Source organism: Pseudonaja textilis, chromosome 3 (assembly GCF_049901715.1).
Source record: "Pseudonaja textilis isolate UNSWEBS1 chromosome 3, rPseTex1.2, whole genome shotgun sequence".
Taxonomy (NCBI): Eukaryota; Metazoa; Chordata; class Lepidosauria; order Squamata; family Elapidae; genus Pseudonaja; species Pseudonaja textilis.
The window spans coordinates 159,461,564-159,477,695 of NC_141992.1; the positions used below are offsets into that span (position 1 = coordinate 159,461,564).

At 38.7% G+C, this 16,132-nt stretch overlaps 2 protein-coding genes across 3 annotated transcripts in view; one reads left to right on the plus strand and one right to left on the minus strand.

Annotated features, from left to right (window-relative positions):
* The window catches only part of SPIDR (scaffold protein involved in DNA repair), a 177,696-nt gene extending 167,363 nt beyond the window's left edge, over positions 1-10,333 (plus strand). For both annotated transcript variants that reach the window (XR_015743192.1, XM_087931215.1), the window contains 3 exons: positions 8,544-8,658; positions 9,009-9,062; positions 9,533-10,333. Coding sequence is in view for 1 of the 2 variants with exons in the window: in XM_087931215.1 (XP_087787341.1) it covers positions 8,544-8,658; positions 9,009-9,062; positions 9,533-9,655 (292 nt within the window). In the remaining variant the exon portion in view is untranslated. The remainder of the gene's footprint in view (positions 1-8,543; positions 8,659-9,008; positions 9,063-9,532) is intronic.
* A 1,973-nt stretch (positions 10,334-12,306) lies between these two features.
* Positions 12,307-15,819, minus strand: CEBPD (CCAAT enhancer binding protein delta). Its single transcript, XM_026699216.2, has one exon. The coding sequence runs from the start codon at positions 13,831-13,833 to the stop codon at positions 12,892-12,894; it is 942 nt and encodes a 313-aa protein (XP_026555001.1). The 5' UTR covers positions 13,834-15,819; the 3' UTR covers positions 12,307-12,891.
* Positions 15,820-16,132: the final 313 nt, after the last annotated feature.

Sequence of the window (16,132 nt, forward strand, 5' to 3'; positions counted from 1 at the left end):
GGGGTGTCAAACTTGTGGCGTCATGCTGTTGTCATGTGATGTATTGCAACTTTTTCCCCCTTTGCTAAAATGAGGGTGGGGGTGGGGGTGGCCAGTGCATGACACATCCAGCCCACAAGGTTGACACCTCTGCAGTAGGTATTTGCATGCAAAGTCTTACTTTAGTTGACATTGAGGTTCATCACCAAAGAAATAGAATAGTTTTGGAATAAAAAGTCTTCAATGTTATTTTGGGCAATTTGTATCCTGTGCGTCGATCTATTTTTGGTTCAGATTTTATAGCAACATTGTCTAATTTCATCCAGAGGTGGAAAATTATTATTAACAAAATAATTTAAATGACACATTTCATATATCAAACAATCTCTAATTTCTTTATTTTAATTTCCTTTGACTTTATACCAGTAGTAGCATAACATATCAATAAAGGAAGGGAAGAACTGTGATTCTCATAAAGAACAAAACTTTGGAAATCATGTAAATTGGCAAAGATTCAGGTTCAAGATTTATAGCCTGGAAGGACCTATCATCCAGGAATTGCTCCAACTCCTTAAACCTTGAAAGGTAGTTGTCATCAGCTTGTCTTATATTAGTGATTTGAGAAGAAGGACAACTTCATGCCATGCATACTCAACCATGTCCCTTTCAATTGTCTTTTTTCTAATTTAAAGAATCCAAATTTTTCTAGTTTTTTTCTGATACGAAAAGTGTTGGAGCCTTCTGTTCATTTGGCCTGTCCTCTTCCAAATCTTTTCCAGTTCTATCTTTTTCCATATATGGCAACCAGAACTGTGCGCAGTATTTGAGATGCACTATAGATTTATGATATGGATGTTATGTGGGCAGTTGTATTTCCTGTCTTTCTTACTGAACCTAGCATGGAATTTGTCTTTTTCCCAGCTGCCATACACTGAGCTGATACCTTCATTAAATTACATGTGACCCAATATCTTTTTCCTAGTTGGTTATATAGGCAACTCAGATCCCATTAGTATTTGTATAAAATGGAGAGGGTGTCTGTGTTTCAGTATGTATATGTTTACACTCATTTAAATTGAATTGCAGTTGCTATTTGTTTGGTAATTTTTCCAGTTTAAAGAAATTTAATTTTAAAAATAAAGAGAACCAGTTTGATGTAGCAATTAGGGTGCTGTCCTAAGAAAACAGGAGACCGGGAGTGCTAGTTTTGCCTCAGGTATGAAAGTTGGCTGGGTGAATGTCTCAGCCCAATCTCCCTTTACAGGGCAGTTATTTTGGGAAAATAGGAGGAGGAAGGAGTATTATGTATGTTCCCCACATTAACTTACTTATAACGTAATAAAAGTGGCATAAAAATCTTAAAAATAAAAAGAATGAAAATCATCCTTGAGCACTTCACAGTCATTTTAGGAGCTTTGGTAGCACAGTGGTTAGAGTTCAGTACTACAAGCTACTCCTACTGCAATTTGGCAGATTGAATCCCACCAGGCTCAAGGTTGACTCAGCCTTCCATCCTTCCGAGGTGGGTAAAATGAGGACCTAAATTGTTGGGGGCAATATGCTGACTCTGTAAACCACTTTGAGAGGGCTGTAAAGCACTATAAAGTGGTATATAAGTCTAAGTGCTATCGCTATTGCTATTTTGAACAGTTTGGTATCATCCACAAACTTAATCAGATCATTGCTTACTTATCCCTAAGTCAACATCGTTTATCAACAAGTTGGAAAAAGCCTAATTATCAGTTCTTGAGGGATGCCAATTCTTACTTCTTCCATTGAGAAAGTCATGCCTTTATTTGAGCTATTAGTTTTCTGTTTTGTTTTAGCATTTAGCAATTCATAAAAATGGTCCCTCATCCCATTATATTTCCTCAAGATCCTTTGATGAGGAGCCTTGTATTCTTTACAGTTTCAAACAGACTGACAATGTCAACAGGTCATCTCTATCATGCCTGTTGACACTGAAAAACCTCTAGAAGATTGGAAAAACTGCAAAACATACTTATTTTCTTTCAGCAAAGCTTGTTCTTCAATGCTCTTAATGTGGAATGAGAGCAATTGTACTTATCACTCACCAGTTTGATAAGAACTGATGTTAAGCTGACTAGCCTATAATATCCTCATCTTGTCAGCTCTCTTTTTAAAAAAGTAAAGTTGATTGCACAACAGTTGCACTGTTGTTGATTCTTCCGGAGCCTAGCCCAATTTGAAGGATTTTTTTCTTTGCAAATGTGAAGAAATGTCAAATTGGAATTGTTTAATGATTCTTAGGGGATGCCATCATGACCTGCATGTGAAGATACCCTAGAATGCTTCTTATAATTAAATCTTATTCTACAAATCAGCATTGAAACAAGAGTACAAGATAGCATCCAAGAACAGTAAGAGCGTCTCTATATTGTCATAACTAGAGTTATTATTAAAATAACATTGTAATTATAGGTCCAATAAAAATACAATTCATACAGGTGAAACTCAAAAAATTAGAATATCGTGCAAAAGTTCATTTATTTCAGTAATGCAACTTAAAAGGTGAACCTAATATATGAGATAGACTCATTACATGCAAAGCAAGATAGTTCAAGCCGTGATGTGGCATAATTGAGATGATTATGAGTTATAGCTCATGAAAACCCCAAATCCACAATCTCAGAAAATTAGAATATTGTGAAAAGGTTCAACATTTTAGGCTCAAAGTGTCCCACTCTAATCAGAAAATTAAGCCATAATGCCTACAAAGGGTTCCTGGGCCTTTAAATGGTCTCTCAGTCTGGTTCAGTAGGAAGCACAATCATGGGAAAGACCGCTGAATGACAGTTGTGCAGAAAACCATCAGTGACACCCTCCATAAGGAGGGAAAGCCTCAAAAGGTAATTGCAAAAGAAGTTGGATGTTCCCAAAGTGCTGTATCAAAGCACATTAATAGAAAGTTATGTGGAAGGGAAAAGTGTGGAAGGAAAAGGTGCACAAGCAGCAGGGATGACCGCAGCCTGGAGAGGATTGTCAGGAAAAGGCCATTCAAATGTGTTGGGGACTTTCACAAGGAGTGGATGGAAGCTGGAGTCAGTGCATCAAGAGCCACCACACACAGACGGATCCTGGACATGGGCTTCAAATGTTGTATTCCTCTTGTCAAGCTGCTCCTAAACAACAAACAACATCAGAAGCGTCTTACCTGGGCTAAAGAAAAACAACTGGTCTGTTGCTCAGTGATCCAAAGTCCTCTTTTCTGATGAGAGCAACTTTTGCATCTCATTTGGAAACCAAGGAGCCGGAGTCTGGAGGAAGAATGGAGAGGCACACACTGCAAGATGTTGAAGTCCAGTGTGAAGTTTCCACAGTCTGTGTTGATTTGGGGAGCCATGTCATCTGTTGGTGTTGGTCCACTGTGCTTCATTAAGTCCAGGGTCAATGCAGCCGTCTACCAGGAGATTTTGGAGCACTTCATGCTTCCTTCCGCAGACAAGCTTTATGGGGATGCTGCCTTCATTTTCCAGCAGGACTTGGCACCTGCCCACACTGCCAAAAGCACCAAAACCTGGTTTCAATGACCATGGGATTACTGCGCTTGATTGGCCAGCAAACTCACCTGACCTGAACCCCATACAGAATCTACGGGGCATTGCCAAGAGAAGGATGAGAGACATGAGACCGAACAATGCAGAAGAGCTGAAGGCCGCTACTGAAGCATCCTGGTCTTCCATAACACCTCAGTAGTTCCACAGGCTGATAGCTTCCATGCCATGCCACATTAAGGCTGTAATTGCTGCGAAAAGGGCCCAAAGCAAGTACTGAGTACATATACATGTAATGAGTCTATCTCATATATTAGATTCACCTTTTAAGTTGCATTACTGAAATAAATGAACTTTTGCACGATATTCTAATTTTTTGAGTTTCACCTGTATGTGAATTTAGTATTCAAATTTTGTCAGTGACTTTTTTAAGAAGAGTAATTGACTATAGCATAGTGCATCAATTGTCCAATGATAAATTATTTATTAATTTTTGATTTAGCAGCTAAGAGTAAATAGTACAGTAAATATTCTTTTTAAATTTAGGGTTAGCACCCTAAAAGTGTTTAATATATGTAAACCTAATTTTGATGTCTAACCTATGTTTTTACATATTATTCTGACTTCTTCAAATACTTTTCTCCTAGAACATCTTCATGTGTTACCTTTATTTATGTTATTCTGATTTCTCCCCAGAAAAGTAAAAGAACCTGTCAGGTACCTGTTTTTCTTCCAGATATTGGCATCTGCCCTATTCTGAATTTGATGCTAGGCTTTTCCTCAGAGATAAATTTAAAAGCTGCTGTGCCATCTTTTTTGATGTCATGTAACAACTCCTCTCTCATACAGATTTAGCTTGTTCCAAATAGTTGCCTGACAACCAGTAAATCTAAATCTCTTGCACAAGCTTGACCAAATGTGGAGACCACTGTGCTCTTCTTTTTGTAGTTGATTTTCTGTATGGAAGAAATAGTATTTCTCACAATATTATCTTGGCAATCCTGGACTTTAGTAATCTATCTAGCAGCTTAAAAGAGTTCCAGGTTCACTTAGTTTTTTTTATGTTGTTAATGCTAATGTAGTCTATGGCTACTACTTTTACTCCAATATTATCCACATGTGCATGACAAATCAAACTAATTTTGCCCACAATCAAAAGTCATCTTCTTATTATCATAGATAATAATTGGGTTCATTGCCATCCTTAACTCTTGTTCTCCCTGACCATAAGGGAGCTGTCATTCTGGGAGTAGGACAAAGCTGTCATATCCCAGGAAGTTTCATCCACATACTTTCATGGCTGTCTAATATCTGCAGTGGTTTCAAGAAAACAGATTAGCTTCATGAAAGCCAGGAATGCAGGAATGAATCATGACTTGTGCTTAGCTAGCTGGTACATTTAACTCTCCGTGGAGCAAACTGGAAAATAACTTCTGCCTTGGCTTTCTATCTTCATCCTACTTACTGTTAATAACTTGGATTCTTTTTCTTTTAACGGCTGTTTTATCCTATGTTACACTTTTATAGAGTCTGTACACGTTTTCCTCATGTTAATCTTGCTACTTAGCTTTGAAAGTGGGAGGTCAGTTATGTGCTTCATCCCCCTTTTAATTTTGTCATAAAATTATCCCATTCCAATTAACTTGTTCTGCTTCTGAGCTCCAAGCATTTCTCCTCTTCGGAAAGACTCCTGGCTGGGACTTCCTATTGGCTAAGGAATACTACAAAGCCAATAGCGAATCTCTTGTTTAGTGACCCAGTTGAAACCCCTTCCTCTCAGACTATGTGCTCAGAGTGCAAGTAAACACATACCCAGCAGCAAGGGGGTGGGGGAATCAGTCTCACTCCATTAACAAAGACCCTTCCTTACAAATAATTGATCAGCTCTCCAAATTCATTAGCTTCCTTACAAAACTGTTTCTGGCCTGGTGATGAGCTCCCAACTGGAAGGGTTATAAAATCATGAAGAGTGCCTTTTTAAAAATTAAAGCGATTTAGTGAATAGGTTTTGTGAATGGTTCTTGACAGTCACAGAATAGAGAATTCAGATTCAATCTTACTGGGAACAAGATGTCTCCTAATTTTTTTGGTTGCAGTCTATTCTTGGCATCACAGTGAAAGCGATGGGGGTAGATTTTAAGAGACCAGCTGCACTAGAATCCTTTTGCCTTTCAACTGTTCCATTTCAATTGGTCAATACTAGAATTACTATGTAATTATGATTATGTACAATTAAGTCAGGGCTGACTTAGTAACCTCACAGGTTTTTTTCCACAAAGCCTTCTCTCAACCTGGTCCTTCTGATTTTCCAGCACAGCACCCACTACTGCTGTAATTGAGTCCATCCACCTTGTTGCTGGTCATACATTTTTCTCTTCTACGTTCCCAGTATTATGTTTGCATTGTGTACCCAAATATAATAATTTGAGCTGGGTCATTTGTGCCATTGATTTGTTTTATGATCCATTTGTGTGTGTTTTTCGATTATCTGTGATATTGCCAGGACTCTTCTCCAACACTAGCATTCAAAGTATCAATATTCTTTTGTCCTGCTTCTTGACTGTACAACTTTTATTTACACTGTCACAAGAAAAACTAGATACAGCCATATCATGGCATCAGAGTGTCTAATTCTAAGACTGGTTGATGTATTTATTGTCATTTTTTTCTGTTTCAACATGTTCCATCCATACTGTGGCTTCATGATCTTGTAAAGGTTTCTTATGAGGACTGTAAGATATTCTGGGGTTCCTATTTTCCTAAGCACATCCCACAGTTTGACAAGTTTGACATAAGTGAAATATTTCTATAATACATAAACCATGTATTGACTTCTTTTTAGTATTGTTTGGCTTTTTCAATTATCCAGCATGAATCAGAACTAATGTCTCTTTGTCCCTCAGCCTTCCCACATAAAGCTCTAATCAATATTAGATAACGCTTAAAAATTTACAGACTTTTTTGATTGCTTGCCAAGTTTATGTAGATACTTTATCAAATCCTGAAGTCTTCCAAATTGATAATGATTGGAGTGTTGATATAACTTCATATTCTAATACTAGAGGTTTTTATAAGTAGGAAATATATCCTACTTTGATATATTAACATCTCTACTATCTTGGATATTGACATCTCTACTGAATTACAGTATACTCTTTCCATCTTTGCTCAATGTTCTTTGAATCAATTACTACTGTCCATTTGTATTTTTAGCAAGTTTGGAACTTCCATCTGGATTTGAAGATTTTTTTAGAAGACTTCTCTTGTTTTCCATGTTTCTTTCCATTTTCAGTATCTTTATAAGGTTGTAGTACTACTTCTTGTCTCTCTCAACAGCTTTCAGAAGTTCATTTTAAATTATTTCCTATTTGGCCTTCTTGGCTTTAGCATCTTTTCTTGTTGACAAATTCTACTGTCTACTATGACATCCAGTTTATTTTTTTCTGTTTCCTGTTCTTTGCCATCTTTTTTCTTAGCAACTTTTATTTTGTTCCACATTTCTATACTTCCTTATCAATGAGATTCAGGATTTAAAAATGATCCCTGATGTTTTCCTTGAAAATCCTGGATATATGTTCAAGAAACTTTCTTCTTCTGCAGTTAGCTTGAATTGGATTTTGCATACAATTATGAGCACATCATGTTCTTTTTCACAGTTAGCTCCTGGCTATATCTTTGTTGTTATAACTAAGGAATTCCATCACCTTGTACCAATAATACAGTCAATTTGATTTCTCTGTATTTTGTCTAAGTTATGTCCATTACAGATAGTTATCATAGAAATCACTGGACTATCTGAAATTGTTAAATTATTCTCTGTTTTTATTTCTTAGGCCATAAAATTCAATTATGTATCCCTCTTTAATATTTCCAATGTTGGCATGGCAATCTCCAACCACAAACAACTTGCTTAAATATTCTGTTAAGTTCAAATTGAACTTGATCATAAATCATACCAACTTCTTCTTCTGCATGAGTGCTTGGAATATAACGTGGGTAACCATCATATTTAAAAACTTTTCACAAAGTCTAATAGGTATTATTATGAAATTGATTGTATTATATCCAAGTAGCATCTTTGCTACTATAGCCTTCATGATAATGAAAGCAATGCTGTTCTTTCCTTAGTTTTGATCTCCTGAGTTACATTAAAAGTTACTGTATATCTTGTAAGAATATGATGTCTCAGTTTGGTTTTTTTTTTTCCTAATCCTTTTTTCCTTTTCCTTTTTGTCTCTTAATTCAGAAATTAACAATTTTTTTTTCAATGAAAGGTACATTAGCTCCTAAAGAAAGAAGAGTCTTGCAAGATATTGGCACTTTCATTGAGGTCTTGTAATAATTATGAGATTTTCACTTTCACTTACTTTTAAAATTCCACTTAAATTTTAATGCCAGGATAACTATGGACACCGTTCATACTGTAGGCTTGTGCATAGTGATGCATGGTTTATTGTAGTGATCGTATAGAAACTGTACTGGATTATTATTTTTTTGCTAAAGAATAGGATAATCTTTTAAAAATAAGCTAGCGCAAACTTTCTAATCAACTATCGTTGATTGTTAATAAGTATGAAGCAGGGGATTAGCAGAGCAGAATTGGTAGTATTGTGTGTTTTACTGTTTTCACATCTTTTAATTCTGCCAGATGTACATTATATGCTCCTTTCCAAGCCAGGTTTTTTTAAAAAATATCCCTGTAATCTTTTGAATAGTTTTCAGAAATGGTTAAAATGATTGTCATTTGGTCAAAACAACTGATAAATTGTCAAAGGTTAAAATCTTCACATATGTTTTTCCTAGTATTGGCACTGGAACATAAAGTTGATAATCTCGTGTTTTCTTCATTATCTTTTATCTCATCTCTTACAGGATTTTTGCACATTGAGCTGGGAATATTTGAACAATATATGTTCTAGCTTACAGTGCAAAGTGAAGAAGTCTATGAGCACACTTGGACATGGAAATTTGGGGATATATATATATATATATATATATATATATATATATATATATATATATAAATGGTCTTTTTCTCATGTATTTCAGAGGGTTACTCTACTGCAGCCATTGTTGTGAAGTTGTAACTTCACCAGTTTTCAAGATGCATCTGGAAATCTTTTTGAATTGCCAGTCTCAATCAAAATCCACAGTAAAAATCAAGGTATTACTAGAACAATATTGTTCTAATTGAGTATTTTATTATCAGCTCTAGGTGAAGAAAGATATCTATTTTTATACTCCCACCTATCTCTGTTTGATACCACAATTATGTTTCCCAGAGTATAGAGACAAGGTGTAAAGCAAGCAGGCAAATAGGCAAACAAATATTCTAGATAATCTGTGGTAGAATTAAGTACAGATTACTATGTGTAAGGTCTTGACCAAGAATTTTTTTTCTGTGAAATTAGATAACAGCTAGCAGGTAATAAAATATTTAGATGTTGGGGATACCAATGAAGTACATTATTATTTTCATAATTTTAATACTTTATTCTTTCCCTGTTACAACAGCTATTACAGAAGTCTATTTCTTCACTTCTAGAATCAGCAACCATGGATGATGGGGTATGTGCATTTAAAATGGCAGCTTCATAATTCTAGTTTTTATGACACTCCCACCCCAATTTGGGGCCTTCTAGATGTATTAGTCCTCAGCCTCCACCATTTTCAGCTAGGGTTCATAAAGATGCAGATTCTGGAGTTAACATGTCCCATTTGTAATATTTTGACTATATTGGCATATGAATAAAAATATAATTATTAAGTGGGTGATCTCTTGGTCTTGTGTTCAATTGAAATTCCTGGAATACCTTTGTAGAAAATTTGGCTTTCAGTTAGGTGGTTCAGAGATATTTTTATTTGAATTTCTTTAATAAAATTATTTCTCATAACTGTTAGGATTACATGGGTTTGGAGCAGTAAAAAAGCAAAAAAGCCCTTAAGAACTTTCTTTACTGAAGAGTGTTCAGCGGTATTTTGGCTAGGACAAAATGTACAAGATTATTTGTTTCAATGACTGTGCTTTATCATTGCAGAGTTATGAAGTAACGAGTGTGCTGAGGAAAGAGGTGGGGTTTTTGAATTGTTATGTCCAATCTTTAACCAGCCACCCATCTAGTTGTATTGGATTGGAAGAAATTGTTCTCTCTGAGGCCTGAAAGAATATTGTCTGCTTCTGTCTATGATTTTTGTAACATATTTGTAACTGTACTCAGTTCTTCTGTGCTGCTTTTGAAACAAACTTTTGTACCTTTTTTAAAAATACATTAGGCATGTCAGGGAACAGTAACCATGAACAAATCTTAATTCAAGAGCAATTGTAATTTCAATGAGAGGAGTTAAATGCACATTCTTAAATATTTTCTCATTAAATTAATGAAATGCACATACACAGGTGTCTGGTCCTGATATAACAGGCAAAAGGAAACCTATATTTTTCCAGCAGTTGTTTTGTTTGTTTATTCTGTAGGTTATATTTTGTAATGAGTCCAGGGGTTGAAATAATTTTTGGCTAACTAAATGTTAAATGTGAGTTTTGAAAGGTTTTGAAATTAACTTCCAAATTGTTAATTTAGAGATACATTTTTTAATTAACTCACATATAAATATTATTCAGGATTTCATGTAGGATAAAGTGTTCAAACCTGATGTAGTGTCTGACCTGATGTAGCACCTATTTTTTATCATAATTAAATATTATGAAAGAAGAGTATATGTTAACACAGGCATATGTACAGCAATAATTATTTAAATAAGGAATTATTTAGATCTTGTATTTTTTAAACCTTTCTATAAAATAGAATAACATATTGTAATTAAAATGGTTATACCTTCTACTTGTGCATTTTGATTTATGGACAAAATTATATTTGATGCTGAAACACTGGAATCATTTAGTATCTGATTCAAATTCCTGTAATTTCTTTTAAACAGAACTTGGCATGCATGGGATTTCCTGTTATTTGCATAAAATATTCCCATACTCAGCAGCTGGATCTGGATTTTTGTGTTTACAAGATGTAGTTGTGAAGGACAGATGTGTGGGACAGGGATATGTTGAGGGATCTGGGATCTCGGTTGACTCTAGCTAATTGTATTGAGTGGGTGACTAGGTGACAGTTAGCCAAGTGAAGTAAATTTAGGTGCTGTAGAGAACAAAATGTTTTCTGTTGAGGACATCCTGATAGACAGAAAGGCAGAGAATGAAAAGTTTAAACCCATCATGGTACAGGTAATCCTTGACTTACAAGTGAACTCAAAATTTCTATTGCTAAGTGAGGCAGTTAGGTGAATTTTGTTCTGTTTTACAACCTACCTTGCCATCAACCTTGTGAATCACTGCAGCTATTAAGCGAATCTAGCTTCCCCATTGACTTTACTTGCCAGGTCACAAAAGGTGATCACATGACATCAGGACACTGCAACTCTTACAAATACAAGCCTGTTGTCAAGTGCACAAATTTTGATCACATGGCCTCAGGGATGCTGCAAGTTTTAAGTGTGAAAAATGGTTGTAAGTCACTTTTCAGTGCTGTTAACTTCAAATAATCAGTAAACAAATAGTTGTAGGTTGAGGACTACCTGTGCACAGACTGTCTTCGACTTAGTGACCTTTCAAAATTACAACAGCATTGAAAAAAGTGACATGACCGTTTTCATATTTACAAGCGTTGCAGCATCGTCACACAATCAAAATTCAGGCACTTGGCAACTGGCATGTATATATAATAGTTGTGCTATTCTGGGGCCAGATTTGCTTAATGACTGTATGATTCAACAACTGCAATGATTTGCTTAACTGTGACAAAAAGGTCGTAAAATGAAGCAGAACTCACTTAACTACCTTGCTTAGCAACAGAAATGTTGGCTTCAGTTATGGTCATAAGTCAAGGACTACCTGTATTTTGAACTTTATAGGTAGCTTTGGAAGCCATGGCTGTTATGCCTTCTCTTTGTATCTTGCTGCAGAAGAAAATGCATGTGATATATACAAAGTTTCATGTAATCTTAAAAAGGTTTTTAAAAACCTTTTCTTAAGCATGTAAATCAGAGCAGTGGAATTATCTTGTAACATCACCATTCCAAGTCTCACCCTTCTCTCATGTACTTTTTTTTTTTAGAAATAGTCCAGTGTGATTTGCAAATAAGACAAAATAACCTTTATTTTTTTCCTGTGGAAAAATCCTTAGACAAATTTTTGAAGCTTTGTTCTCACAGTTGATCTTTTTCTACCAGTTGGAATACTTCTCCAGTGCTAATTACTTACACTATTTAGAATTTTTTCTCAGCCTGTTAATCTCATGCCTACTCCCAATTTGTTATTGCACTGCAATTTCACAATACTGTGCATTAATCTAATAGTGGCATTTGGCTCAAAATATTTTGTGCAAACACTATGTCCTTTTTGGACATGGGTATATTTCCATTACCTGATGATTTTTATGCATCTCTATAAAAATGGAATTCTTACCTATGGAAATAAATTTCTTTACAGTCTGAAGCTGTAACAAATTTCGTGAGGAACCTTTCCAGGCAGCGTGGGACTCTCCTTTAGGTAGTTGGACCCTATATGAAGCTAACTATATATCCAAGAGCAAATCATAGGTTTTCCATTAACTATTCAATCACTGCACCTATGTATCTTCTGCTTGTATTTGCACTTTTAAAAGTATTCAGTAACTATATAATTGACATTTAAATGCCTTTGAGGAAATACTGACCATGGTACTTTATCATTCATCTGGATGGTACACTTAGGTTTTGCTACATTCCCTGTACATGTTTTCATCACAACAAATACGAAGTCAAATACATTTCAAAGGATTTTTATTTTTAGAAATGCTGTAAAAATTTTATATAAAAGTTTGAGCAAGCTCCGTCAACTTTTTCCTCATACTATTTATAATAAAAAGTGTTTGAAAAGTCTGAAAAATCATTTCTTACAAAGTACCATAGCTGCATCAACCAAAGGGGAGGGGAAAGGGAGGATGATCATTATAAAAATAATTTAGGAGAAAAGTCGGTTAGCTTCTCTTTCGTTTAAAAAAAAAAAACTTTTTGGCAAGTTTTGTGGTTAAAAAGCCCCAAGCTTAGCCCATTCAAAAAAAAAAAAAGCCAAAACACACACGCACGCACGCATACAGGTTGTTAACCCCTCCCCACTCCGGCGTAGTTCAGTCCGGCCTTCCAGGCTGTTTCTTGCATGAGGGAAGAGGCGAGGCAAGGAGTGCCCTCCCGCTCCCTCCGCGCACCTTTGGCACAGTCCCCGGGGCAGCCCGAGTCTTCTAGCCTGCCCTCCCCCCGCAGCCCCCGCTACAGTTTGTGCGACTCGCGCTGAGGTATTCATGAAGAAGTTCAAAGTCTCTCGCGTATGGGCGGCCCTGCCTGCAGCCGTTTACCGGCAGTCCGTGACCGAGGAGGGCTGCAGGAAAGAGGCGTTGGGCAACTGCTTGAAGAAGTGTCGGAGGCTAGTTAAGTCCCGGCTGAGTTGCTCAATCTTCTTATGCAGCCTGTCGTTCTCGGCGGACAGCTCGACCAATTTCTGCTGCATCTCTTGGTTGCGGCGCTTCGCTTTGTCGCGGCTCTTGCGCACCGCAATGTTGTTGCGCTCTCGCCGCTGCCGATACTCCGGACTAAACCTGTCCACGCCCTTTTTGCCCGACCGCTCTTTGCACCCTGACGACGACGAAGCCGAAGAGCGGCTGCTATAGCTGGACGGCGAGGCGCTGCCCGGAGGTTCTGGGGAGGTGGGCGGCGTGGGTTGCCCGTTCAAGTTGACAATGGTTTGGGCGCAAGCAGCAATCTGGGAGGGCAGCAGCGAGCCCGATGCCTCCTCGCCCCAGTCTGGCTCTTGCTTGACGGCGCCCCGAAGCGGGCCGGGGAGGACGCTGGCGTGCAACAGGCTGGCCAAGGCGCTCCCTCCGGACGCTGGCGGCGGCGGTGCCGGCAAGTAATCCCCGTAGCCCCCGCTACGCTCGCCGCCCTTGTGGTTGCTGTTGAAGAGGTCGGCGAAGAGCTCGTCGTTGCACAGCTCCAAGTTCGGCACGGCCGCCATGGAGTCAATATAGGAGCTGAAGTCGATGGCGCTCTCGTCCTCGTACATGGCCGGTGCGGCGGCACTCAGCTCCGCCAGGTCGCGGCTGCCGCTGCTCGGAGCTGAACACATCCCCCCGGACTCTTCGCTCGCCTGGGCGACGCTCACGCTGCTCGCCTTGCAGGAGGGACTCAGACCGCCGCTGCCTTCCCCCGCCTTGGCGTCGTAGAAATTGGCGGGCTCCAGAGACCAGGTTCTGTAGCACGAAAGCGAGTCCAAGGGGTCCAGGGTGGCGGCGCTCATTGCAAACTCGCGAAATAAGGGAGAATTCAGAGGGAAGGTGAGGAAACTTAACTGGCCGTCGGTACGGCTCGTTCCTTGACCTGTGGCCTCCCCGGACGTTTCTCGCCCCCCGAAATCTCTCAAGCTTTCGCGCCCTCGGACTACGCTTGAGAGGCCGAGATCGCACACGTGCGTTTGAAAAGGAAAACCTGGCGGCGAGGTGCCGTCACGGCCCTTTATATCGACATCGCTTCTCCGACCCCACCTCCCTGCCCTTTCTGACGGCAGAGGGTGTGGCTGGAGAAGTCCCGGGAGGTGGAGGCAGCGGGTCTGGCTCTGGGCGCCTAGACGGGGGCGGCTGAAGGAGAGGCAGCTGTTGGGATTGGCCTGCAGTACCCGGACCTCCCCTGCTACTTTGCCACCTTTGATCGGGACCGGGAAGCCAACCTAGGAGCGGCCTTTCGGGAAATAAAAGGCTAACGTCGTTCGAGTGGCCAAGACGGCGGCTCTGCTTAGAGGGCAGCCGCCTGTCTTGGCTCAAGCCGTGGGAGCGAAAGGGCAGCTCTCTGGCCTGTCACTCTCGGCGGGTTCCTTCTGGACTTAAAAGGGGTTTCTGGGTTGAGGCAGCGAAGCAACCGGGAAAGAAAGCCCGTCCTAAGAACAACCCGGGCACCTCCGTATAATTTGGAGGCAGACTCTTCGCCCTCCGTCCGATATTACTCGGATTGGCAATACCCCGCCCAACTAGCTCCCAAAGCAAGGAACCTTTCGTCCACCTAATACAGTAACGGGTGGATGGAGGTTGGGGTGTGAGAAACGGAGCGGAAGCCATGGAAAGCGCGACCCCTTACTGTGGCTGTGCTGGGAGGGGGTGGGCGGCAGAAAGTGGATCGCTTTCTGATAGCCATCCGAACCGTTTGTTTTTGGATTATAGGCGGCTCAGTTCTTGATCTCAGGGAGTGGACCCCCGACAGCCTTTCTGAGAAGGTGGGGAAAGAGGTTGAGTGCTAGTTTTGCCTGCCCCGTGCTGTGCAAACTCCCATTTTGGCCTTGCTAACGCCCTGCGTGTACGGTTTTCGAAGATCTCTGGAATGACCGAGTTGGTCTCCTAGCTGAATCTACAGGCTCTACAGTTCAACTTGCAGTCAGCATGGAAATACGCTAATCAGGACCGCACATTTTATTGCTTTGGTGGAATTCATAAACCCACTGATATACATATGCGATCCTTCTAAAACACGTCAAGCACAGAATAAGGCATGCAACTGGGTGTTTGAGTGAATTCAAACTCACTTTAAAAGTGAAACACTTGCCAAACCTTTAGTAAACAGTTGTTTACCATTTTATCAGAAACTGCTAGCAAAATATGCAAGGGCTGGTTTGACAGAGCACAGCCCTTGGATTTTGTTTTGGCATTCCAATGTTTTTTGTACTGCTTTTATGTCTACTTTTAATTATACTTGCCATAGAAAATATCAATTGGTATGTCTCCATTATATATTCTCATTTAAATATTGCCCTCTAGTGGCTAAATATTGTCTATACTGTTGTGATCCAGAATTCTTTTTCCTGCTTGGATGAGTTTTGCAGACCAGTTGTTGCCATCTTGAGGCAATTTTAAAAATACAAAAAGGGCCTTCCTGTTTTCTCAGTTCTAATAATCAGTTTCATTCTATTTTTTTTGTTAATACCATTTCATTTGTGCTTATGAATCAATATTGAGTCCTGGCAACACTGTAGACAACTCTCATGTACAATACGATTATTTTTTATTATTTCTTCGAAAGGGGATATGATTTAAATGCCCTTAATTTAAAAAAGAGAAGCCATAATGTATTGGTCCATTACAAAAAGAATCAAAATTCCATAAGGGTCTGATGTGATACTTTTATCAGAATCAACCAAATTAAAGAAAAAAATGTGCAAAATTTCTGAAGAAATCAGTGAAGAGGTTTTTCAATAATACATTAGTAAAGTTGTTTTTTAAACAAAACAATAAAAGTACTATGTACCAAAACTTCACAGCAGTTTTGTTCAAGAAAATATTAAAAAGTTTCTTTGTAATGTTATATCCCTCGTCTTTGTAAAAGAGGGATATATTTTATATATACTATATAAATATATGCTTTTGTATTATGTTACAACAAAAAGTATTAATGCAATTATTGTAATGTCAAGACATTCAGTACAGTAGTGACTGTAGAGCTAAGGAAGAAGCTGGCTAATGGTGAATGGAACAGATAATAAGCCTCAATTGAGAGTACAAAAAATATACATTATTTACTGCTTAAAAACATTGATATGACAATTGGTACCTGTC